Raw genomic sequence first — 26,644 nt, 5'->3', positions numbered from 1 at the left:
CTTGGGAAATCTTGTTCTCCTGTTTGGTTGGTTGTTCCTCCTCCCCTCCTTAGTATATTTTAAGAATTGGTGCCGGGAGTCGGACTGGGTGGAATGCAGTAAATGCGCTCTGTCAAGAGGTGATGACTGAAGAGTAAAATGTTTTCCTGGGAAAAAATATTTTCATTTTATTAAAACCTGCTTCTTCAGAGAAGAGTATTTTGAGATTTTCTTTATTCTTAACGGAGGCTTTATCAAGTCTTAACATAGAGAGGTGTTTAGTACATGTGAATTGGACATGTAAGTGACCACCAGCTTTCAGGAGCAGATACTGCTACTCTGACTGCACTGAATTGCCATTCAGCAAATGTTTTAAGTGATATTGCTAACCAGTATATTTACAGTGACTTTCTCTTTCTTCCTCCCCAACCCCGTTGTCCTTAGCGTTTCCATGGTTTGGAATGGATATCGGTGGAACGTTGGTTAAACTGGTCTACTTTGAACCTAAGGACATTACTGCAGAAGAGGAACAGGAGGAGGTGGAAAACCTGAAAAGCATTAGGAAATACTTGACCTCCAATACAGCCTATGGTAAAACTGGCATTCGCGATGTCCATCTTGAACTGAAAAATTTGACTATGTGTGGACGCAAAGGAAACCTGCACTTCATCCGCTTTCCCAGCTGTGCCATGCACAGGTTCATACAGATGGGTAGTGAAAAGAACTTCTCCAGTTTGCACACTACGCTCTGTGCCACAGGAGGTGGAGCTTACAAGTTTGAGGAGGACTTTAGAACGGTACGTGAACAGTTCATATAGGTTCAGTGGGAAGTACTTTGGTAAAACATCATGGCAGTCCTTCTGTTAAAACTTGCAGAGAAAATGAAATTTTTTTTGTCCATCCTAACTGGTTAAGACTAACAGAATCAATTCACATTTGTTAATTGGTGGAATTGCTGGGAACATGGAGGCAGGGGATGGTATTGTACTTGCTGGGTATTCTACTGAAGTACTACTGTGCAGGATGTCTTCAGTAAATGTGTTTTTTTAGAGTACAGCTGTGATGATCAGATGTCTCAATCAACTGAGGGTGTGTTATGACAACCTAGAAGCCTGAGAGTACAGGTACTCATCTTGCAAACTGGATATCTGTTGGAAAACCAAAAATGAAACCGTAAAGGCTGGAGATTAGATTCGGGTTCTCTTCCCCTTGTATTAATCTTTAAGCGGGCCTAAGTCAAGGGTCTGGAAGACCAGCCATGGAGCAGGGGGAGAAACAGTGTATGGAAGCATGACAACAGCAGCTAGCTTTTGATTTCAATTGTGGGAGTACATCATGTGAAGAAAGGCGGTTCATGAGGTGACTAGGTCCCAGGTCCCCTAAAATTTAAAAATAACCTCTGCAGGGAGCCTCAGAAGCTGATGTAAATCTGAAGTATTGCGATGTTGCTGTTTGTATAAACTTCAACAATAGTTTTAGCTTCCAAATGAGTGCACTGCAAAAATTGATTGTGACTATAGAGGCATAGAGAGCTGTTGTACAAACTGCATGAGAGAGTAGTAGTCATTCGGGAGGCAATTGCTGGTTGTGTATGTGTCTCTACTGGGGCGTATCTCCATTTATATTCTGTAAAAGAATGACTAGTCTGCCTGTACCAGAGTAGTCTCACTAAGGTTAATGTGAATGATCTATTTGGCAGGCAGGTCTGACGCTTCTGTGCCTAGCTTTTGACCTGATCTTGAGGGTGAGGGATGGCTGCTGGGTATGACACGTTACATCAGTTGCTTTTCTGTCTGTGCTTCAGTGTAGGGAGCTATCATACTGATTTACCAACTGCTGTTGACTTCAGTCCTTGGCTTTATGTGCTTCATTTTTAACTCCGAGCATCCATTCCTTCAGTACAAAAGGTTTGTTCTTTGTCAATACTCCTCACCTACCAGATGACCAAGATCCTATGGAGGAAAGAGAATGTTGTAAGAGATCAACATGAATTCCAGCTGTTAAACTGTTGTGCAATCATTTTCAGTAAACGTTGGACATGGAAGCAGCTAGTCTAATGAAGTACTATCAAGTTTCTGAATTGCTGTGGTAGTCCACTACTAGTGCCAGCTTTCTTGTCCTTTAGGCTGATTGCAGGTCCCTTACGTGTTAGGCTCTACTGATGATTGAGTCCTCAAAAGTTTTAGTTTGTCTCGTGTTGTCTAAGGATGTTGGCAGCACGGTAGGAGGTGAGTTCGAGTGCTAGTCAGTGTGGCCTCAGTTCAGGTTTTCGAGTGTCCTTCCATGAGTCCAGGGAGTGATTCAGGTCACGTTCTCTAGTGACAACAGGAGGTCACTTTGAGACTTTCTGAAGAGGTTGACTATCCCTTTGGAATGGTCAGTCTTCCCAAATTCATCTCTTCTGCATCATGTAATAGCAGCTAGAGTTGCTTACTTAATAAGGAAGTTCATGTCCTTTGCTCCCACAGCTGTAGAACTGAACTGGAAGTTACCTGGTGGCTATCACAGCTAGGCATTTTGCTCCATAGCTTTGGCTTTATCTGGCCCAAATATGCAATTTACAGTGAGGGACAAGTCTCTTGTCATCTCAGCTGCAATATAGTTGATGTAGCATCTGAAGTTGGGGCTGTTTTGCTAGCTACTGTACAAAAATACGAGGTCACATAGCAAATTACTGGGGGACTTAGGCGTGAAATCCCACATCTCTGCAGAATTAGTTAACATTCTGTGCACTGCAACGCTTGTAGGTAGATTAAGAAAAACACTATAAAAGCTGGCTGGGGTGTTTTGTAGCATAGAGCAATTGGAGAAGTGCACTCGCACCTAAGTGAGTGCTTTGGACACCTCTTACAGCTATCCAGTTCCACGCCTTCCTTTATAGCAAGTATTTCTTGGCTCAAACTAATACCCATAGAGTATTACAGAAGCAAAAAACTGTCCATTACATAAAAGTTTGCTTGCTTAATCTCTCTCGAGGGGGCTGAGTGTCCTGGGTACTGGCACTTAAATTGTCACACTTCCTTAGGCATTGTAACAGCAGCTGGCTGTCTCAGTGTGTTCTGCTGACTGTAAATTGACATTGGACAACAGCTTCAGGGTTGCTCTCTCAAAATATTGAAATGTCTGTTTCAAATATTTGATCACTCTAATGCACCTGTAGAAGTAGAGAACATGTGCCAAGTCTAATATCCTGCTGTTGCAGGACTGAGTATTGTATAATGCCTTATATGGAGGAGGCTTTAAATTTTACTGTTTCTGTTACTTAGAAGCAATGTGGAAAAACTACCCTTTGTTTGTGAATGTTGTTAATTTAATCAAAAAATCTGGCTAAATGCTAGGAAAGTCATGAAACTGATATAGGTAACGTGCTTTTGTTCTGGCCCTTTATTTTCCTACGTACATGCTTTTAAGTTATTTGTCTTTCACAGTATTTCTAAATGCTTATGTAGTTTTCAGGATTGCATAGATTTAGGACAAAAGATCCAACATATTGCAAAACAGCATTCAAATCCCAAAGAAGGGATCCTTCTAAGATTACAGCAGCTTTTTCTCCTTAAAATAGACAAGCAAACACCCTGTTGTTACTTGGCTTTTCCAGTGTCTAATTCTAAATCCCTAAATGGGTTAAATAGGTTTGATCTAGATATCTCTGTTGCTTTTGTGTATTAAAAAATAAAATAAAATTGGGAGGTATCTTCTGTTTACCTTCAGCCTGTCTTCTGTGCCATAGAAAGGCAACTAAATATGCAAAGCTAGCTAGGTTTAGCTATTTGACCTGCCTCTCATGTGATCTGCCGTGTTGGATAGGAGGAGACCTGGGGAAATCTCTGTGGACTGTTTGGTGACTGCTGGCAATAATGATCAGTACTCTTAAGAGCTGAATGCTTCCCCTAGAAGTAGGAAAACTGACTCTATTCATTAAACTAGACCACAGAAATAATTTTACCATCCATATGGTTATACTTACTTACTGATGCTCTGCAATGAACATTAATTCACTAAAAGGACTGTTTCCAGCTTGGGGTGTTTTTACTTGTTTTTGTGTTTTATTTCCCCTTTCTGAATGACTGGTCTTTATGGCTGGCTGACTTTATTTTCAGGTAACAGTGGTGTTAAGGCATGGATGAATCTGTTGCCTAATTCTGATAATCCTCTTTCCTTTCCCCAACTATGTACTGTCACCTTGCATATTCTGTAAATGCTCAAGTAACATCACTTCCATAAAAGTAAGGAGTACATAGACAGACTTGCTTGTGTACCTGTAATAAAATCTCTTCATACTCTGTGACTCCTCCATGACAGCACACGCACATCACTTGCACAAAAGTATGGTGTTAATGTAATGAGGAATAGGTTCTTAGGCTGCCACTCAGTTTTGTAAAGGAACTCAATGTAAAGGATACATGGGGGATGAAGGAAGAAAGGACTATTCAGACTTTTCTCTAAAACTTGCTCTATTACAAAATTCCTGTCACTTGCAGTGGCTCAAAGGTGGGATCTTTGTATTCTGTTCCTGAACAGACACCTACAGAACCTGACTTGTCTTGATAGAAATTTTACTGCTGGCTTCAGTGAAGGCAGGGCTTCAGCCAAAAACCAATCCTTTAATAAAGAACATTTGGGGGAAGGGAGGAAGGAAATCTGTTACCAACACAAACTTAAACTCGGGCCTCGACCTTCCCCATAACCTGTAAGAAAAATGCTTTTAGAGTAAGCTTGGCTGTTGGAGAGTGATTTCCTTGTGCCAGTTATTAGCTGATTCTAAGGCTTGACTTTGTGGTATGAACCGAATGCCTGTGGACGACTCGTAGGCTGTATTGATGTTAAAACAAATAAACTCACTGTCCTGCATTGTAGGATGAGTAAGCCATGTAACTCTAGGTTAGTGTAAGACACTCAAAAAAATCTCGTTGCACCTCACTTGCTTGAGGAGGCTGGATACCGCTGCTCAGGCCGTTAAGTGCTGGCCTGTAGTGTGCAGACTGGGCTGGAGTTGAAAGTGGTATCCAGAGAACAGGTGAAGTAACCATGATACCTTCTGTTACCACCACCGCGAGAAGCTAGGAAACTCTTCAGAGGGAATGGGGAGAAGCAATGTGCATCTTTTCCCTGTCAAGAGAGGGAAGAGATCCTTACAGCCAGTTGGGTGAGAGGGCAGATGCTCTGCAGAGGATCCCAAACTAGTGCTTTTTTTGCCCAAGTCTGGCACAGAGTCCGTCTTCCCTTCTGCCTCAGCGAATGTTGGGTTTACCCTTTATTTGCATTAGACTTTGTCTGGTTTGAATGTGAGTGGGTATTTCCCAGCCCCAGGGTGTGGAACAGTACCTCATCTGAGCTCAAAAAGAAGCAGGGTTGGGGGTTGAGGTGAAGACAATCAAAATATAAAAGAAGCACAGTGCGTCTTTATGGAAGTGGAGGAGAGGTAATGGGAGGGAGATGGAAGGAAAAGCTAGACCGTAAGCTATTATAAGAAATAAAAACTGGAGCAATGCCCAGAAGGCATACAAAAGCCAGAGTGTTGTAGTAAATGAGGCTGTTGTAAATGATACTTTAAAACTTGCAAGATGATGTGTTCCTAACAGTTTCTTACAGAAAAAAATTAATATTCCTGATTGAAAGTCCAAGAGACAGATGAACTCGTGATTGCATCTGGGTTTGGACATTCCTGCACTTGCCAGAACTCGGTAACAGTGTGAAAATTCAAACTGGGTGAAATCTTTCATGAGCTGGAGCTTTATTGAAAAGATGTCTGCACACCAATGTTGATCCATTAGGCTTCAGCCCCACTGCGTATATGTCACGGCTGCCCTCAGCTCACTTCTAGAGGACTGGGCTGCTTAATGTTTTCCTTGCTGAGGTGGAAATACTTACTCATCCATAAAGAAACAAATGTGACCCAAGTCTTTGGGTTCTGTGCTTGCATGCTTCAAAGCAGCAGCAGGTTGGTACCACTTTTTTTTTCCCTTTTATGCTGTCTGGTACTTGAATGCAGCTAAAAATTGTTTGACATTATACATATTATTTAAAAAAAAACCACAACCAAAAAACCACAAAAACCAAGAACTAAACTTGAACAGACAATACTGTTTTCCAGCACTACTTGCAAATATACAACAAGAGGTGGGCTTTCATTTTCCTTAGAATAGCACCTGTACACAGCAACAACAGACCTTTTGTGTATCCTTGAAATCAGCTGGGTTTCAGGAGTTTGTTGCTAGGGTGTGAACTGTCATGGGGAAGGGTTTGCTACTTCCTTGCTGTGTTGCAGCCGCTTGTAAACATGGTTAAAGTCCTGAGTCCCTGCTTTTGATGGTCCTGAAGAGTTCCTTGAGGTCCAAAGCATTCTGTTCCCTCCCCCAGTATTTATAAAACAGTCTAAAATAAAGAGGAATTTCTACAGTCTGGCTATAATGCAGAAAAACTGTTTTTTTAAAAAAAAATGTACATATGGTTTCCCTGTAACCATCATAAATTTTCCCTCCAAGGTCCTGTATACTACTTTGTTCTGCAGTTCTTCCTCTCATAGCACAACTTTCTGACATAAAACTTATCTGGAGAGGCACTGTGCTGAATATAGTTACAGGAGTGCAGAGCAGGGTAAGTTGACCGTTACGCTGTCTGCCCTCACATTAGGGTTTGTAAACGGCTGGAAAAAAATCTGCAAACGCATTTTGTAAAAAGTTGTAGGAAAAACATCCAATTAAAATGTGCTTCTACACACAGCTCCTGTTTTTATTTTGTGTTTTTGCACCTAAACTTCGGTTCCTGCAAGAAGTGGTTTGAAAAGCTGAAAGATGAGGACAAGTAGACTGGTAGGTCAGGTGATGGCACCAGAAAAAAAAGTTTGCCTAATCATATGTTAGTTACGACATTTACAGGCACATCTATTTTGTGATGCAGTTTTGCTGCTTGAGTCATTGTAAGCAAAGCAACGAACAGAGACAAGGCAGTTCTATATGCAGGCAAAGGGACTGAGAATTGTGACCCTGGCTCTGTTGTGGCTTCTTGTACAAGGCTGGGTTACTACATTTCTTGCAACTGTGCCCTAATTTGTGTTTAGAAACAAGCAGCAGTGGCTCACTGGGCTGTTTGGAGTTCCAGAGGTCTGGTGGCTGCAGAGCTCACGGTTCTCTGAATGAAGGCGGATCAACGTGGAATACTGATGCCAGTCTTGCTCGTTCCAAAAATGAAAACCAGACTGCTGCAACAACACAGGAAAATATTTTTTCAGTCTGCTATGAATATCATACATGAAAGAAAGCAGTAATAGGGCTTTTCTGCTTACAGTATATCAGCTGTTAAATATAGCACAGAGCTATAAAAAGCATAGCAAATTCTAGCGTGTCTTTTATATGTGGAGGGCTGGACCTAATAAAACTTCTATGCTTAGTGCTTTAAAAAGAACCTTTGATTAGTTTCTTTTGTTGTGTCCTTATAAAATCGGTGGGCTGACCAGAGAGTTTGTAGAAACGAGGATTTTGTCTGTTTTTGCACTGATGCCAAAGTGTTTTACTCTTAGATTTGTATTGCTTGCTCGTGTCTTGCAGGTTCTCGCATTGATGCTTACCTATTTATAAAAGCATAACAAGCTGCTTTGGTCTCATCCATGTGGCTGGGTATGGGGGAATAGAGGTTTTGACAGTCGGGGCCATAAATCTGCTAATGACTTCCCTTTGTATAGCAGGCTTCTAGTTCATAGCATGTTTGTGCATGCTGTACCTGTGTTAGATCGTGTTTGGTCATGCTGCATCTAGCTTATACAGTAAGATGAGGAAATTGAGACTGTACAGCATATAACCTAGAGAAAGATCATGGTTAGTATAGAGTCTCTCCTTATTTTGACTAGCTATGTGCAATGTTAGTTCGGTTTTAACAAAATAAATCAATCCTCTTAGTGGGCTCCATACAATGTCCATTGTGGGAAAGAGTGCCTGAAGTGTTTATTATGTTAATGCCTTGTATTGTATATCTCTTGATTGGAGCTTTTCCTTTTAGTCTAATAGCAAGAAATTGCTGAAATCCAAGATATTGGCAAAGTAGCCTTAAGGTTTTAGTAACATTTCTTTAAAAACCTTTTCTCCTGATTTGTGGTTATACTTTTTATTTGCTGGCTAAATGGTTCAAGTCTTTTATGCTGTGTTTCTGTAGTTGTAATTTGTGTAGCCATGTGGTAACCAAGAACAAAATATGAAGGAATTACAAAAGTTACAGGAGGAAATAGTGAAACAAGAAGAAATGATCTCTGTCTGTCTCTGTTGTCCTATGAATAACTGGATCTATATTGAGGTCTTTGAGACTGCTGGTTTGGGTTTTTTTGGTCTTATTTCTTTTCTGTGGTTCCAGGATTTGAGGACCAGCAAGTATAACAGAAGGGCAGACCCAAAGAGTAGAATGGCTTTCAGTTAAGGCAAGTTAGAGCTATGTACAAGTAGAGAAAAAACTTAAGGGGAGAGATTTAAATAGCTCAAAAGAATGTAACCTATTGGCCATGCCCATTCCTCAGAAATATCTTTCCTCTTTATAGTGACTTAATATAGCTTCCAGAATTAAAAATAGGAGGTAGTTAGCCTCATAAATCTTCTCCATTAGCTGTTATAAAAACATCCTGCGATATGCAAATGTTTGAAAACCAGATCTGTGCTGTATAACTCCCTTTTGTTCCTAATACCCTGTTGCTTTTTCTGCTAGAAAGTGGGGTTAGATAAGACTACTTTGCAGGTGTGAGGATGCAAATGACCTCAGGGTTTGGACAGGTAACTTTTACTATGGTTTCTCCCTCTCCTCTCCCTAACACAAGTCTAAGCTCAATGTCATCTGGAAAGGAGACTTTCTACAGATTGTCACTATCCTATTTTGAGAAAGGGATGTGGTTTCTAATTCTAGTAGACGGAATGCTATGGCAAGTACACATGTCTGTTTAAGTACAGTCATGGGTGACCTGTGAGATCTCAGAGGGAATGTCCTTTTTAAGCTCTTATAATTGCTTTTCTGCCTTTTGTTACAGTTATATTTTTATGAACATTTTGCTGGGGGCATGGGCCTGACAATATTTTTGTTTGTTTTTTATATTGTTTTTCACCAAACATTGGGAATACCCTGTTTTTCATAAGGCATTTTAAAGTGCTCATAATAATTTAAAGACATAGCTCTCTCAGATTACTGGTGACATATACTAAAAAAAATGCAAATCTTTTAAGCATAAGCCACTGCATATTTAATGCATATTAGCATAAGTGTGTGTTCTCTGTAAGGCTTTAACTATCTTGTTCTTTAACTGAAGTTTCTTGATCTTAACAATTCTGTTGAATATTATATTAAATTGCTGGAAAATGTAGTTGGGTGACGAGTTAAAGCACTTTGCATCCTGAGGAATGCTGCTGTGCAGGCATGTGTCAATACTGTCCAAAAGCTGCAAAACGTGGCTCCTCTTGGGATGGGGATGAGGGGAAAGAAATTTATTGCTTCAGAATACTGAGGGGGGGAAATGTTTCCTGCTTGCAGAGCAGGGAATTTTTCAAAGGCAAAGGAACTAAATGACATTACTGTGCAGCACATCATTGTTTTGGGAGGTACCTGTTGTCAGGCAGATAGCAAACTCCTTTTATTTTGAACTTCATGCTTAGACAGATCTTTGTACTGTTTAAATAACATAATGTGTTACTATTAAAGTGATCAAAGTACTTCAGCAGAGCCTTTTGTCCTTCTCAGTGTTGTATTATACTAGGGAATGTTTGTTTCTTAATTTCTTGTTGTTCTTTTCCAGATTGCTGATCTACAACTCCATAAACTGGATGAATTGGACTGTTTGATCCAGGGCCTCCTTTATGTTGATTCTGTTGGTTTCAATGGCCAACCGGAGTGCTATTATTTTGAAAATCCTACAGATCCTGAACAGTGCCAGAAAAAGCCTTACTGCCTTGATAATCCATATCCTATGCTGCTGGTTAACATAGGCTCAGGGGTCAGCATCCTAGCTGTGTATTCTAAGGACAACTACAAGAGAGTCACAGGATCCAGGTAAATTTCATTCTATGTTCTTTGAATTCTATTTTCTTTTCTCCTTAATAATTGAACAGATAAAACCAGACAGTGTGACTAGTAAGTGGAGCCCCAAATTGTGCTTGTCTTCCCATTTCCTTTAAAAGCCCACCAGTAGCAAGGCTGGAAATATCCTAGGATTCCTTCAGAGAGGGGGTCTACATCAGGGAAATCATTGATCCATTGAACTTCAGAGCTGCCTTAGTCTCTTCTTGGGGTTCTTTCCTACTTCCTGTCTTTTGCTGTGAATTACCAAAATAAAGCTGTTCCAGTAAATGAATCTTCCCTCCCCTGCTTTGATCCCCCAGAACAGCCAGAGCAGTGAAATAAAAGTGTTTGGGCTAAACAAAAACCTCTTGCTTAGTAGTTAGGATGTATCCAGGATATAGGAAAACTTTGTAGAATCACCTGCTACTACTGGATTTTGGCAGAGGAATCTCACTAGATCTCTTGTTTCCTTACTGATTGTACTAGTCTTTGGACCATGCTGGTAAATTAAGAAAGGCCAGTGTGTAAAGACTAGAATCTGATTGTCTGTATTCTTACTTGGTCTTCAGTGTGATTTCAGCCTGGGTCAGCTAGTGCGCCGTGAAATAATTTGTAGGGTACAGTTGAGTTGAAATGGTCTCTGGCCTATGTTCAGTAAGAGATTTAGATGTGACTGCTCTGTTTAGGAATTCAGGAGTTCAGTAGTGTGGATGCAGAATTTTGTTCTTAAGGCCAAAAAACAGCCTGAGGCATGTTTAAGTTTACTCTATAGGTGTGGCAACAGTGCTTGCTTACAGGAAACCACTTTAGTTAGAAATGTGTCCATCCAGACTAGCAGTAAAAATACCAATAAATCTATCCCGCTTTTTCCTCATGTATGCAAACTAAATCGGTATACTTCATTTTTAGTAATTTTAAAAAGAAAAAAACCCCAAACAAACCACCAAAACAGAAACCTAAAAAAATATCCCCTTCCAAAACAACAACCAAAGAAGCTTTTTGGATTTGCAGTAGTCCCTTCCAAAGCTGCATTCTGTTCTTCAGTGCATGGTACATATTAATAAAGCTTCTCCTGTATACAGCACATGACTACATATGTGTCTTCTGTTGCCTTATCTAGGGCGTATCTTTGCCACAGTGGGTAGCCACGAGACATTTTTCTGTATACAATACAGGTGAATGCAAGTTGAATGGAAGAGGTACTGGTTTTCTTGCAATTCTGGTTGTTTTTCAAGCATAGCCCTTTTCATATCTGTAGATATGCTTCTGATCCTTTCCACTACGAAAGGAAAAACATGGCTGCAGCGAGTTGCTGACTTGTTATAGATGATGAAATCAATACTGTCTTGTGGATGGTGTGCAGTTTCCTACTGTTCAGATACTGAATATATTACAGTGCTCCTAGATGTGTTCTGTAAAGCTTGCCTAATAATCCAAGAGCACTGACTGAATGATGTCCCTATCTGACCTCCTGTGCTTTTTCATGAAGTGCAAGTGTGGTGTCTCACTGATCCTGTTGTTTACAGTGGCTCTGATCGGTGTGACTGCAATCAGTGCAAGTAAGCTAACTTTCTCAAGGGTTAAGAAAGAATGAGGAAGGATGTAGAGGTTAGTAAGTTGAAGTTTATGTCTGGTAAGACTGAAGAGTCCAAAGTAGAATTTTAATGAAATGAGTTAGCAGCCTGTTATGCACAGTCAAATACTCCCTGCTAAATTTGTATAGTCAGTAAATGTTGTACTTGAGCCTGTGCAAGATATTAAAGTGGCTGCTCCTTGCTCAGAGTTCTTTGGAGGGCTGAGACATTCAGGGCTGATGCTAGCTTTGCTTTGAACAGGAACCAACCAGACTGCTTTCTGCCACTGGCTAGGAGGACAAGATCTGTCTTGGCTGCCTGCCCCTGCGTAGATGTTTAGCTTTGATCACCGTTTATTCTTTCATCACCGACTTAAGTGATCTGCTGCCTAATTACTCTTGCACAAGGAAAACTTGCTGGAGTGATACAAATAGCAAACTGACATCTGTGGTGTTGGATTGGACCTTATTCTCAGCTAACTCTTTATTTAGCATCATTTCTCCTATTTAAATATTAAGGACTTAAAGAGTGGTTTAGTTAAAACCACACTAGATGACATTTGCGTTCAATAGAAACTCAATTTAGGGTGCCTGTCTTCACTTCTCTGAGGGAGGAGTTGCAAGATATAGTTGGTAGCTGTGTAGACCATGTAGACCATGTTGAAAACGGGAATCTGAAGAGCTGTGGTAAAAGCTGGTTGAAGTTGCTTGTCTGAAAGAACTGTGCTTTTCTAGTCTTGGAGGAGGAACCTTCCTGGGCCTGTGCTGTCTGCTGACTGGCTGCGAGACATTTGAAGAAGCACTAGAAATGGCTGCAAAAGGAGACAGCACCAATGTCGATAAACTGGTGAAAGATATTTACGGAGGAGACTATGAGCGGTTTGGCCTTCAAGGGTCTGCTGTAGCCTCAAGGTATGTGTTAATTGAGCTGTTTTTAAGGCGTTCCTTGGAAAACTTACTGTGCATGATGAACTGAGCGTGTAATCCCTGGACTATGCACTATGTCCATGTGGAAATGTCACTCTGAATGTATCATGTGGTTTGTCCTTAGATCTCTCACCTACTTCTTACTCATTTGTTTTTTTTTTAACAGGTATAAGCAATGCTTGATGTAGTTTGCTTCCATTTAAATTACAGTTAGTTTAGAACTGTCCTTGCTTGTTCTGCTTTCCCAATGAGATCCCTTTTCACGTTAAAATCTGTTTCAAATCAATGGATATCAAATCCAATCAAAGCTTATTAAATGATAAAATTTGTAAAGGCTTTTAGCACTCCTAAATAACTCATATTAAAAGGTATAATCTTCCTCACACAGCTTTGGGCATATGATGAGTAAAGAAAAGAGAGATTCCATCAGTAAAGAGGACTTGGCCAGAGCTACTTTGGTCACCATCACCAACAACATAGGTTCTATTGCTCGCATGTGCGCATTGAATGAGGTAAGATAGCGTATTTACTACGAGCTTAAAACCTTCAGAAACAACAAAGTAAGATTATCAGAATACAAAAATACAAATTTCTGGTATAGTAGGTGTGTAACTGGCCTTGGTAAATATGCATACATTTAATGTTGGGTCCTAAGTCTTGTGATTTGTGTTATATGTATGCTTTGATGCAAAGTGTAAGGTACTTTGAGCTTCAAAGGTAGGGAAGAAGGGAGAAAAGTTGACTGCAAAGATCTCCGTCAAACATTGATGCCTAGAGCTGTTCAATTGCTCTCAAGCTGTAATACATAGATATTAATGCCTTTGTAATCCAAATTAATACTCTCAATTACCTTGTAGTTACTAACAGATCTTACTATTCCATGTCAGATTTTTTTTTTAAATAGTATTTTGCTTGGCTTTTTTTCTATAGCATGATGGGTTCAAACTGTGTATTTTGTTAAATGTTTTGATATATATAAGATCCATTGTGGTGGGTCAGAAGAAGAAAAATACAGTTCATTATCGTGCCTCAAACTCCTGTCAGATGCTTGTTAGATTCTTTTCTTTAGGCATGATAACTATGGATGGATTGTTCCATTGATACACCTTTCCAGCTTACAGCAGTTCAAAAAAACCAAAACCCCAAACATTTAGACACTTGTTTTAAGCTGCAAATTACATCCATTATTATTATGTAGTAACTAATCTCTTTTGTCTGCTTTCAATGGATTTATCTATTTTTTCAATATATTGATGTTTTTAGCTCCACAGCATTCTATGGTTAGAAGAAAGTGCTTCTCTTTATTTTTTTAGTCAACAATGCGCACACACACGCCCCAAAAAAAAACATCAAAACAAAAAAACTCGCCAAACTGCCATCTGATTACTTTATTGAGTCCTATCTAGTTTTTTGCTTTATGAGAAATAGAAAATAATTCATCATTAGTGCTTTTGGTGGGTTTTGTTTTTGTTTTTAATAAACCTTTACCACATCTCCGTCCTGATCTTTCCAAGACAGAAAGTCCTAATACTTAGTCTCCTCTCCTATGGAAGACACTCTGGGTCTCTTTCCCACTGTTTCATTTTGTCTTTTTAATCTTCTTATGATTCTGATTTTGAGATCGAATGATCAGATCTTCATGCAGTATTCAGAGTGTGGTTGCACAATGAATTTATGTGATGGCATATTGATAAATTTCACGTTCTGAGTTCCTTTACTAACAGTTCTTAATACTTTATTTTTGTGAGCATGAAGGTCATATTTTTCAGAAACCATACACAGTCCCTCCACAACCTTTCTTGAGTGGTGGTGGCTAATTTGGTGCCTGTCATTGTGTCTGAATACTGAGTCTCTCTTTCTCTCTTCCCCCTTCCTTTTATGTCATTTCACTCTCTTAATTTAAACTTCATCTGCTGTTTTATTCCTCAGTCACTGGGTTTAAGTCTCTTCAGCATTGCTATGCTGTTCGTTTTTTATTCTGACTCTCCTGAATAACTTTGTATGCCAATAAATGTTATGTTTGTTGCTAATATCCCTTTCTAGAGCACTTTAGAAATATGTTGAACAGCACAAGTCTCAGTGTATGTCCCTATCAGATGCCACTGATAACCTCCCTTCATCGTGAAAAGTGGCTACAGGCATAATTTTTTTGGCAATTTGACTCTTTCAGTCAGGATGATTCTCTTTCAGTGTTCTCTTTGCTTTCAGCTTCTTTACAGTGTTGCCTTGTGGCATGGAGTTCAAGCAGCATTGTACAGGGCTATCAAAGCATGGAGAGTTGCAGCAGGGAACCACATGCGATGCGTTCAGAGGAGGAAATAGGCTACTAATGAAACTAATGCTTCTGAGTCATTGTGAAAAAGTTCCTAACATCTTTGTTTTGTGGGCAGGGTTACTCAAAAACTGCACATGATCCATAAAATTTTGTGGAGGAATGTGGATTGATGTGTAAAGTATTCTTCATTTCCCAGACAATGTCAAAGTAGAATTTCTCCAACAGAACTAAATTTATTCTGTAGCTTTAGAGAAGAAAAAAAAAACCTTCATTTAGTAGCTTTACATATTATTAAAAAATATTTCAGACACGGTATATAATTGCAAATCAGCTAATCTCCAGATAGCTTGCTCTCAGGGAGAAAAAAGTAATGCTGTCATTCTGTTAAATAATCTAGACACTAAATTGCCTTTGGGAGATACAACTCTTACTAAGCTTGATAAATGAAATGCCCAAATAGGAGATTAAAAATGTTGAATATGATATATTCTTTTCTGAAGCTTGTGTGTATTAGATTAGGGTTATGGTGAAGCTCACTTTTAGGTTCTTTGACAAAATCAATTTATGCCCTGAAGCATGAGTTTTGAGAAGTTGGGGGTTTTTTTCCTTCCCGCCCCTCCATGATTGCAGCTTTAATATTGTGTTGAAAATGACTTGCATATGTGCAGGAAAAAATGAGGCTGGGGAATAAATGAAATATTCTGTCTGCAGAACTTCAAAGCAAAGTTTGCTTGCACAAAGTTGGCAGTAGGGTAGAAAAATTCCGTAGTCTGGAACCATTTGGCTACACATCATTTGAAGCAGTCTGTCCTAGGCACAGCAGAACTGCATAAAGGAAACCAATCTCCCTGGTTTATACTGTTCCTACTAGCAGAACATGTAAGTTGCATCCGAACAAGCCTTCTTTCAAAAATATGTGCAGAATTTTTTTTATTGCATCTTTGATACAGATTTCCATATTCAGTTAAATTGGCAAATATGTGTATATACTATATATACTATGTTGAAGCTATACTATAGCTTTCTGCTGCAGGGTAGTTGAACAATTTAGCAAGACCCCACAGAATGGAAGAGTGCATGTCTTTTCCAGGATGTTGTAATTTGGTTAGCTTAAGTAAGCATTTCATCACCATCCCTTCATCAGTTTAAGATTTCTGTCTTTCAGCTTTCAATATTGCAGCAGTGAACAATTTAAAAGTAAATTGGCAAGACTGCCTTAAGAAATAAAAGTAGCATTTCTTTGTTTTCCAACTCCTGAAAAATGCTAAAGCTGTTTTTAGTTCAGTTCAAAAATTTAGGAAACTGTACATCTTTAACATAATTTTTAACCTGGTCAAGGAACGTTGGAAAATAAAATTGGTATGAAATTTGCACGTTGATATACACTCTGCTATTCTAGCAGATATGACTAGTATTGTTAGATGTAAAATTTTCAGTAATTTTTATACTCAGTGTTAGATGCTGCTTGCTTGAATTTCTGGTAACAGTAGCTTATTCAGCAAAAAAAAAAGTAACGAAAATTAAATTCAAATGTAGATTCTAATCAATTTGATGGTATTGCATTATAGGAAATTAATTAATTACATTTGTCCCTCCTTTGTCAGAAATTACTTCAAAGACAAAACTGCCTTGTCAGAGGATGCAAAGTGCTCTTGGCCATTTTTAATAGCAGCCTTTTAAAATTTGAGAAGTTTTTATTTTCAGCGATACACGTTCCTAGGAGTGAGTATGAACGCATCCTGATGTGACTGCAGAGTCTAAGGGGATAGATGACTATAAACCTGAATTATTTAAATAAAGTTTGTGTTGATGTGTTTGGTGTGAGGACAGTCAGACATGTAACTCAGTCATCGGACACTGGAGAAATGAATTATTGCATCTAGGTATCAGCACTCTCCAATACTTGAGTATTCAGGTGAGGATGTTCTCTGTGGTATGTCACATGCACAGTACAGGGCACAACAAAAATGCAGTCTGTAGCAAAGTAATTGCAGCAGAACCAAGTGTTGGCCTTTATAGAGCTGTATGAATCTAGAGAGGTAATACTTGGTAGTTCTAGCCTCTATGCAGATTTCTGCTAGTAAGTTCAAGTGGGCTTACAAACAAAGGAATGCAATGCATGTCAAGTATCATGTTGGCCATCTTTTGCTTGCTTTTTGAAAATGGAACAACAGTCCAGATAATAGATAATGAAAGATGCTTCTTCCCATCTCTAACGTAATCCTTCTCAGATACCCTTCAGAGGTTCTCCATCTGGATTTAATAATCATAGTCATCTATGAAAAGTTGCTTCATTTAACAAGCAGGGGGAAAAGATGTCTTCAGTGCAGCCATGTCATACACAATTAAAAAAAAAAAAAAAAAACACACACAAAAAACCCCAACAAAACACTCGTAATCCTGTTCATGTTAGGTAGGTCCTGGGCTTTTAGGCAAATATTCACCATCTGTGATATCAGCCTCTCACTTTCTTTGGAGTAAATTTTTTTTTTTTCCTCCTTGCAACATCTCTACTTAGCAGTCAGTAATTGCAATTATTTTTTTGGCTTTTCAGTCTGGAGAAGATAAATGTAATCCAAAATTCCCATTTAACTTTATAGTGGAGGCAGAAGTACATGTTGAATGAGGCAAATAATGTAGCTGAATATAATTTTTGCTGGTCTGCTTTTCAATTTCACAGAATATTGACAAGGTGGTATTTGTTGGCAACTTCCTCAGAATTAATATGATTTCTATGAAGGTGCTAGCATATGCTATGGATTATTGGTCCAAGGGACAGCTGAAAGCTCTGTTTTTGGAACATGAGGTAAGGAAATACATGTTGAACTTCCTTTTATCTGTAAGTACAAAAATCTTGTGGTTCTTCACTTGGTGAAGTTAAAAGGGAGAATTTCAAAGCCATTGCTTTGAAGTGAATGCACAAACTAAGTTCTACATAAATATAATTTAATTAAAAATTCATTTGAAAATACCCCTTGTTAGCGATCAAGCCAGGGAGTTAATCTTGTGGTATTTGTTGCTAAATGTTGCATGTCTCTTATTCTTGCTTTCTGACCCTACTACCAACAATGTTCATTTGTGTGGTCTGGTATATAAGCCTCAACTAGAATTAATTTTTGTAGGCATAGTTTTGAGGTGACTGTCAGATGAATGTGTTCATAATGGAAACTGCCCTGCCTCAATACAGCATCGTTATAACGGTTCTGTAATTTCTTCTTTTTTGACAATTTTTGAGAACTGTGTAAGATTTCTCCTGGTATAAGGTCCTTTCTTGGACCTAAACAAGGTCATACTAAGTCATAATTCAGATACAGCAAATACTTGGCACAGCAGGGCTGATCTTATAAGAAAGGTATCTTTATTGCTTTAACAGAACGGAAAACTTTACATGTTCATGCTTATGTCTTATTTTGGAATTTGATTGGTTTTGTTTTGCTTTTGCCTTGTTTAAAGGGTTATTTTGGAGCTGTTGGGGCTCTTCTAGAATTGCTTAAAATGACAGATGATCAGTGATGAAGCTGTCTGAAGAGATTCCTACTGCAGATGCTGCTGGATAAGAGTGAAAGCCACTACAAGGATGGAAATGAAGCCATTATGGTAGTTCTACCTGCTGGATTTGTAAATAATTTAAAATCCTTTTAGCTGATCTTTAACTTTGGGGTTTTGAGCTTATACTTCAGAATTCATACTGGGAATAACGAGATTTTTTTTTTTTCTGTACACTGTATTTTTTAGGGGAAAAATGTGCAAAGTGGCCAAACATACAGATTTTATGGATTTATTTTAAAAAGTGGATACTGTTTAATGTAAGACATGTGATATGAGGCATCTGCTTTTCTTCTGGGGTTTACTGATTAGTGTGGTAATTTTAACTTCATTTAGTAATCACTCTAGGAGATTTTTTTATCTTATTTTCATGACGTTTCATGATTTGTTCTTGGTTTCAAATGAAACTACAAAGCTGATGCATTTTACTGTGAAAACTAGTCATTGATTATTTGCCTTTCCTTTCCTCATTAGATGAGACATTTGTTTATTTAACATCCCCTCCCCAAACAAATAAATTTACAAGCTTTCTGTGACTAGTTCTTGGCAAGACTGCAAGAAAACTTGATGAGGGCAGGGGGTTTAAGATTGTAATTTTTCAGTAGTCATGACTTGCAACAGGAACAGACTGCTAACTGGTTTTGCAGGACTAATTCTCCTCTATATTAAAAAATTTTAAACAAGATGCAAACTAAGATTTTAATTATTGGCTTAACACTAAAATGAAATCCTGTTTCTGTTGAAGATCTCTGATCTGTATGAAGAGTTCTATACTACAGTTGTTATTTATATGGTACATACTTGGCGTTAGATGACAAAAGGAGGAGATTTGTTTTCATTTATTTGAAGACTTCTGTAGTCTGCAATTTTTAACTTAATCGAAAACAACTGATAACTGCATTATTCAAAGCCCAGTTTCTAAGAAAAATACTGACTAATGTATTTTCTGGTTTTAAGCTAATGTTAATTTTCCCTCCAGGACACTAAGATTTGAGTGTTTATTCCAATACAGTATTTTATACCTTTTTTTGATTTGTGGACCTCTCTAGTTTTTTTTTTTTTTCCAGTTGAATTGAGACCCCTTTGAAATCTATGTACTTAAGTTGCTGCGTAGCATGTATAAACTTGCTTTTCTTAGACACCATGAGGGCTCACAAATCGGAGGCTGAAAACCAGTCCATAAATGATTTTGTCTTGCAAAACTGTATGTGATGTCACATAATGTAAAGGGCTCATCAGAGGCACAGTATAAAATTCAGATGTGTACTATCCAATATATTTTTGGAAGGGGGTTTATTTCACTTTTTTAATAGTCATTAATTTCCGTATCTCCCAAATGTTGAAATAAATTCATATTAATCAAAGTGTTAACTTGTCTGATGGAAATAAAGACCACTACTCTTTTGACTGTTTTAATGTATTAATGTATCTGTGGAATTCATTTCTTGAAATCAATTATGTGAAATACATAACACTGTTTTGTGACACATCTGACTAGTTATTTCTATGATATTTCTTTGGTTCTTGATGTTTTTTTGTTGTTACGTTGCTTTGGTCTTTGAAGCTTTTTGCCTGCTTGAAGTTGACTTTTTTGTAGACTGTAAACTACAACATCAGACAATTAGCATGTTGTAGTTGGTATTTCATGTAATACTGAGCTTGAGATAAGTGGGGATAGTTCTGCTCAATGCCTCTAATTTTTCATGAACAAAATGAAATTTTCATTAAGCTTGTTTGCTAAGTTTTGCCTGCAACTAAAGATTGGTTTTGTATGTTGGTGGTGTGGGGTTTTTTGTTGGTTTTTTTTTTTTTAAGGAAGACTTCAGAATAAGAGGTAACTGCACTTCCTATGATAAACTGTAGAGGGAAGCATAACATCGACAATATAAATATGTTTTGCTAAAGCAGTGGAAGTCAGGGCAATTTGTGGGGTTGGTTTGTTTCTTTCAGAGAAAGATTCCATCTTTTTCTCCCTGGTCAGTTTTTGAAGGGAATTTGATATGGCGATATCTATCACTTGGGTGTTCTTGGATTCTTAGCATTTATAGTTATATGAAGGAAGAATATAATGTTAAGTAAAAAAAATAGGAAATAGCACTTCTTTTAAGATTAAAATCCTCTAGTCCTCAAAAAAAAAAGAAAAATCGGAACCCTAGCAACTAATTCAGGAATATATATTTATGAACTATGCAAGATGCACAAATTGAGGCTGTGTGGTTGAAGAAGGAAAGCACAATTCTGGTAGCCCTAATGTTAGCTGTAAGATTCCAGGGACTGTCAGGTAAGCTCATCACAGCAGTTCCAAGAGAGGCACAAAATAAAACTTCAACTTGAAAATGCTGGTTGGAAATTTAAGATCATTAACAGGTAAGTTGCTGTAGTTAAAAGACTGGAAAAAAATACTCCGAAGTGTATACTACACAAATGAGTACATTTGGTTCAGAAAAATATTAGCATACTAAATAGGATGGAGAGTTATGAGAAGTCACTAAGTAGCAGAAATTAGAGGAGCCTGGTGTAAGAGCAAAATGACGTTGCAAGTTACATTCTTCCTTTTCTGAGGGAGAAAAGCCTACTGCAAAAGTATCTTTGTTACCTTGAAATCTACAGTTGACTTTTTTTTTTTCCTCCTTCCCCATCAGCACCATCATATGAATCTGTTAGTATTGTAATTTGCTTCTTTACCTTTAGGCTTTGCCTGCCTTCACTAATCCCAACTTTTGTTTTCCTCCCACGTACCTCCTCCATAATTAAGGTAATGGACGAATGACAATGTGATTTATTTCTAGCACTGTTCCAGTATTTTTGCCATAGGGAAGCACTTTGGGGCTGTTCTATGAGCATCACTGTTGTTTTGAATTTTTCTGATTGTTTTGTATCTAGTTGCTGTCTACAGTCACCTGATGGGACGGTACTTTGCCCCGCTTCATGATCCAGAGGTATCTAGAGAATCTGAAAACAGTCTTACTCCGCTACATAGATGAACCTCTACTATAACTGGTACAAACTGGAAATTTGAGCAAGCAAATCTCTGTTGCACTGCTATCAAAGAGTTGTATTGAGAACGTAGAAATACCCAGATCTTTCGATATTTTTGTTTTGGGAATGGTGAGGGTGAAGGACCAGACTTCCCTAATGAAGATTAGTGAGTTTGCAACTTCAGTATGTATTCAAAGCACTTGTTTCGGTATAACTGATGAGGTCTCTTAAGAAGCTAGGCTGTGTTCATCTAGTGTCTCTTTCTGAAACATGTTAAGGTAATTATTAAGGCAAGTTGGAGCAGAATGAGTGGGATTCCTTGGTCTCAGTTGTGATGGCTTGTCCCAAGGTCTGCTTCTTTTGGACTCAAACATTTGTTCTTGTGGAAACACATGCTACTCTCCTCAGTCTTTCCCCCCTGCTAAGAAACCCCAATTTTTAATGGTTTTGACAAAAATTCTAATCACATCCCGTAGGAAGAAGGGTCTATGTTTTAAAGTTAAGTTTTTGGACTAAATTTTTGGGGAAAAGTTGCTAATGCTGGCTGAAGAGTGAGAGATGATGAAAAGTATTTACTTGATCAGATTTGATAGAGAAGACTAGCATGGGGTGGATGGGGGCAGGACAAGAATCTGACTTCTAGGACAAGCAGGGTGTTTGCAGTGCATACCACCCTCAGCAAAGCTGTCCTGGTGTTTCACTGTTACCAGCGCTTACGTTCCCGTGAGACCGTCACAAGATACTTGCAAGTGATTTTTGGCAGGACACAGCAGAATTTTAGGGATGGGAAAACCATATGGGGTTGAACTGGTGACAAAATAAACATACATGATTGTTTCCAGTCAGATGAGTTCTTCTACTGGGATCTGTTTTTCAAGTACAAGGTGTCTTTGAATTTGGGTTTAAATGAAATACAGGCTATGAAAAAGACCACGGTCTTGTTTGTGTCTTGCTGCCTCTCTAGTACCTGGGAGGTAGAGGACATCTGATCTCTAGGATGTCCTGGAAAATAAACACTTGTTTAAACCTAAGAACTGAATCCAGTTTCTGATTCTTTAAGCATTACTGGTACTGACTGGAACTTAATAGTTGCATGATTATTAGTGTGTTTGGAGAAAGAGATGTAGGGACTGTGCAATAAGAGTCTGTTCTTCAGACCTCCCCCTACCGTCTCCCCCGCAAAAAATCCTGACAAAAATAAACAAAAATTGTGGTTCTAATTGTAAAAGTAAGAGAGAACCTGTCAACTGCCTTGGGAATTGAGATTCACCTCAAGCAGGAGGAGGTACTGGCACTTGGAGAGGTGGAAGAGAAATGAGTAAGAAAAGCTGAGGCTCACAAGAGGGGGAAGCTACTGAGCCTGTGAAAGGGATATGGCAACATCATCTTTAGAGGTTTCTGGGGGTGACATGAACAAGGTGGGAAGGGCACTGCAGGGTAAGCAATAAACTCGGTCTTTGTTAGTGCAACCAGTGAGAGACGGGTGACAGGAGCGGGGAGGTCAGGGTGTTGTCCTAATTCAGAGGAGAAGGAAGAGTGGACTGGGAGGTTGTGAGCTAAAGCAGTTAATGGTTGCTTAATGGTTACTCCTTGGGTTGAGCACCCCCGTGTAAAGTACCCAGCGACCTGTGCCGAAGCGTTCGGTCTCTGTGTAGATGCAGATGTGCTCTCTGGTGCAGGCAATAGCCTGGTCTGAAACATTGCTTGTCTCAGTACGTGAGACACACAGTAGGGGATGTACTGGCCTCAGAATGATTTTCTTTTCTTTTAGCATCAAAACCAGTTCTATCGTATTGGAGCTCTTGTCTGCTGGCCTTCAGCAGTTTGCGCTGTTGTGCGCAGCTGTGCGAAGCAGCTGGTTGTAGCCAGGGGTCAGCAGCCTCCCGCAGCTTCCCCCGAGGCAAACCCCGAGCCACTTGCAAGCGGCAGGGCGCTGCAGCCAGCGGAGAGCCCCAGCAGAGTGCCTTGGTCCTGTTCTATTTCGGAACGCTGTCGATGCAACTATGAAGCACCAAGTTAAAGACTGGACGTAAGGTAATGAAGGAGGGCAAACGGCCTGAAATGGCGGTGTGTTGTACTGAAAATAGCAAATGTGTCACTCCCTGTTCTTAAGTGGCTTTCCTTATTTTGTTGTGATGATCAGGGCACTTCCAGCTTCACAAGTGTCTTTCCAAGTTGACAACTTCAGTGTTTTCCAGCATTTTGGATGGATGACACATCCATCTCTCTGCAAACTTCAAAGTTTGAGCAAACCTGAACATTGTGTCTAGTACCAAGCAGCCTTGGCAGTGTGTGTACAGCATTGAGTTTGCCCCTGTTACCGAGATATGCATTTATGCCCATCCATGAGGATGTGGCCTCAGCTAACCGTGTTACCATGTTCTCACATAATATGTTAGAATTTATATTTTTTTTTCCAAGTGGCATACTTTTTTGGTTTAAATTGTTTTGGGAGAGGAACTTTGCCTTGTGAGGTAACACGTATTCTCTGCTGCCTTGAAAGCATTGAGCGAAAGTGCTTAGAGTAAGACAGAGCCTCATCAAGAACAGCCACTGGTTTGATAATGCAGAGGATTGTCACAACAGAGACATTAGTGCTCCGAGCAACACGATGGTATGGTCACTGGTATGTTGAGACTTGGTTGGGGGTTTTTTGTTGCTGTTTTGGGGGGATTTTTTTTGCATTCGTATATGTTAGCCAATTGCACAAAATAAAATGGCTGGTCTCCAGCTTTTAGGAGCTGAGTTCCCAATGCTAGGCTGGGTGGAAGTGGGGATGTGTGTGCCAGTAAGGATGAGGAAATCAATGCCTCAAGCCCATAGGAAAAATGTGCTGATCAAAATATTCTTTCCTACAAGCTTTTATAACAGTTGCATCAGCTGGGAGACTGCAATCAAAGTATTCTTGTGTAAATCAGTAAATCATTACCAACTGGCAGATGTAATACTGTGTTGAGATAGTAGTGTTTTTATCTACTCCGCTGAATCTGCCCCCTCTGCCCTCCTACTGGCATTACCCCATCGATACCCTGATGGTCAGCATGCCCTTAGCCCAGTGAGCAACTGAGGCAGCACAGCAAGTGTGGTCTGTGAACGTCTGTTTTGTGAAATGCAGTAGTATAATGTGGGCGAGGCAACTGAAGCTGAGAAGCTTCTTCTCTGAGAAAGTTGCATAGGCTTCACCTGGAGATTGAAATAAAAAATTATTATTGGAATTGATTTGAACAGTGAGAACGCTCTCTTGTATTTGAAAGTTATTTTTACTCTTTTTATATTTTTAAAAATTAACTGTAAAAATAAAGGGTATTACTTAAAAAAACTAAATGAACAAACGAATTTTGCATTTTCAAAGCTGACTGGCTAAATTAATCACAAAATTCTGAATATACTTAAAAGAAATTCTTGTTCCTTTTAGCAGAATTGCTTTGTTTTTTGAGCAACCTCACCCCTAGTGTTATTTGAATAAGTAAACAAATACATGCTGTTCTTATGTCCTAAGCATGGAGCATGCTGTTACCCAGCTAGCATTCAGCATATTGTACTTGGCTACAAAAGGCTGTGCACAAAAAACTCCAGAAATATTTACAAGATAAGCCAAAAACACTCCCACATTTCCCAGTGTTTTAGTCATTTCTTTTTTAGATTAGAAAGTAAGTTATCTCTTCAAATATAGGAGGTTTGAAGTCTTCTCTCCAGCAGATTTGCCTGTGCAGTGTGGCAACTCCCTATGCATCACTGGTTTGCCTCTTCTTTGAAGAAGGCTGATGATGGCTGCAGACTGACCCACAACCCATCTCACACTACAGCTGCTCTTTTACAGGTAGGACAGAAAATACTCAGGAACTGAACTTTCGTAAGAGTCTTCTCTCTCTTCCACCCCTTGCTCTCACCACACAAGAAATGGCATAAAAAAAATTTAAAAAAAATAAAAAAAAAAAGCAGAAGAAAAGAGGCACCAACCCCTGAAAATGAATTCACCTTTTATTCATGGAAGGAATCACGAAGGTCAGCTTAGCTTCTGTCAGGAAGACTTCTTTTTTCAACTTCTGATATTTTTCTATATTTACTAGGAGCTTGATTTTTTTTAACCTGCCATACAACCTATCTCCCTGTTCTAGCTCTCTTACCTGAAAGGGATATAAAATCATCTTTGTCAGATTTCCATGAACATCTGCTTCACAGCATTATGGGATTTTTTTTTTAAGTTTCATTTTATACACGCTACTATAAAGTTCTCGGATACCAACCCTAGAATTCTAAGTGCTTTTATCAGCATAGGAGCAAAAGGGGCTGTTACTAACACCGCTCTGTGGAGACCCTGACAACTGGTATGAAGACGCTGCAGAAGTCTGTCTTTCCTATGTATGAAGATGGTTAGGCTTGGCGATTGAAATCTCTTTATTCACAAGAGTAAGAGAAGGACTGGCTTTTACTTTGCTAACCTATTTGCCTTGCAGAGCTGTTAGAGGAAAGAAGATAATTTAGAGTCGGTTCCCTTTCAGCCCCTAACCTTTCCACCTACCCTGCTGTGGTAGGAAGGCGATGGTGTATATGACTGACAACTCAATGAGGGGAGCTTCTGGCCACAAAAAAAAAAAAAAGGCTGATATACAAACACCAGAGAACTGCTTTTAAAAACAAACAAGCAAGACGCCTTAAATAGTGAAACATTACTCAGGCTTGAATCAGAAATCTATCAATGAAGAAATAGGTTTCTGTCACCAGTCATAAAATTAGCAGCATTAGTCTTCTAGCAATTAAACGGTACATAATACTGTTCTGTGTCTCTACTGTTTTAAATTTCATGTCTTGAGCAGGTAAGATGAGGCTTCAAGCATTTATGCAGACACGTACTCATCACCCAAGAGTAGTGAAGCATGCCTCCACCCAGGCCTACCTGAAAGCACTCTTGTGTGCGTGCATGCGCGTGCAAAAGGTAGCAGGCCCTTGTGCTTTGCAGGTCTGCTGCCAAGTCCCCAGACCTCGTACAGCATCTGGGTGGTTTTACAGCAGGAAAATCTGGTGAGAAGGTGGGTGGGTTGGTTTGTGCTGACCTGCTAGCCCTTGAAGGGGTGATGCCTCAAACCTTCTCCTACCAAACAGCACCAGCGGCACAAAGAAGGGTCAGGCACTGATGCCGTTTTTCCCAGCCCAGTTTCAGCCCCTGGCCCTCCCGAGGGGGGTTCCCATGCGGGGAGCACAGCCACAAGCCAGCCTGCACCCATGCCCCTCTGCCCGCCTCTGGGCGCCCCACGGCTCCCTGGGGAAGCCTGTCTCTCAAATGTACTTCTCATCTCAAGGGGCTGCTGAATTTCCATGCTAAAAGTACCTCACTGAGA

General features: G+C 39.3%; 2 protein-coding genes across 16 annotated transcripts in view; both read left to right on the top strand.

Moving 5' to 3' along the window:
* PANK1 (pantothenate kinase 1) overlaps nt 1-19,813 on the top strand; it is a 47,874-nt gene extending 28,061 nt beyond the window's left edge. For 14 of the 15 annotated variants that reach the window (XM_087765062.1, XM_087765060.1, XM_087765059.1 and 11 more), the window contains 6 exons: nt 424-776; nt 9,743-9,996; nt 12,314-12,490; nt 12,894-13,017; nt 17,461-17,586; nt 18,234-19,813. In XM_087765062.1, the coding sequence (XP_087621188.1) occupies nt 424-776; nt 9,743-9,996; nt 12,314-12,490; nt 12,894-13,017; nt 17,461-17,586; nt 18,234-18,293 (1,094 nt within the window). In that variant the 3' untranslated portion in view covers nt 18,294-19,813. The remainder of the gene's footprint in view (nt 1-423; nt 777-9,742; nt 9,997-12,313; nt 12,491-12,893; nt 13,018-17,460; nt 17,587-18,233) is intronic. The other variant, XM_087765072.1, reaches the window with a different exon arrangement.
* Nucleotides 19,814-20,540: 727 nt separating this feature from the next.
* The window catches only part of SLC16A12 (solute carrier family 16 member 12), a 47,408-nt gene continuing 41,304 nt past the window's right edge, over nt 20,541-26,644 (top strand). Inside the window, exons 1-4 of the mRNA XM_009465560.2 lie at nt 20,541-21,326; nt 23,077-23,339; nt 23,809-23,931; nt 25,005-25,125. The gene's annotated coding sequence lies outside the window, so the exon portion shown is untranslated. The remainder of the gene's footprint in view (nt 21,327-23,076; nt 23,340-23,808; nt 23,932-25,004; nt 25,126-26,644) is intronic.

This window comes from Nipponia nippon, unplaced genomic scaffold (genome assembly GCF_047370975.1).
Source record: "Nipponia nippon isolate SJK-2023a ecotype South Korea unplaced genomic scaffold, ASM4737097v1 scaffold_3, whole genome shotgun sequence".
Taxonomy (NCBI): Eukaryota; Metazoa; Chordata; class Aves; order Pelecaniformes; family Threskiornithidae; genus Nipponia; species Nipponia nippon.
This window is presented reverse-complemented; position numbering and strand designations above follow the sequence as displayed.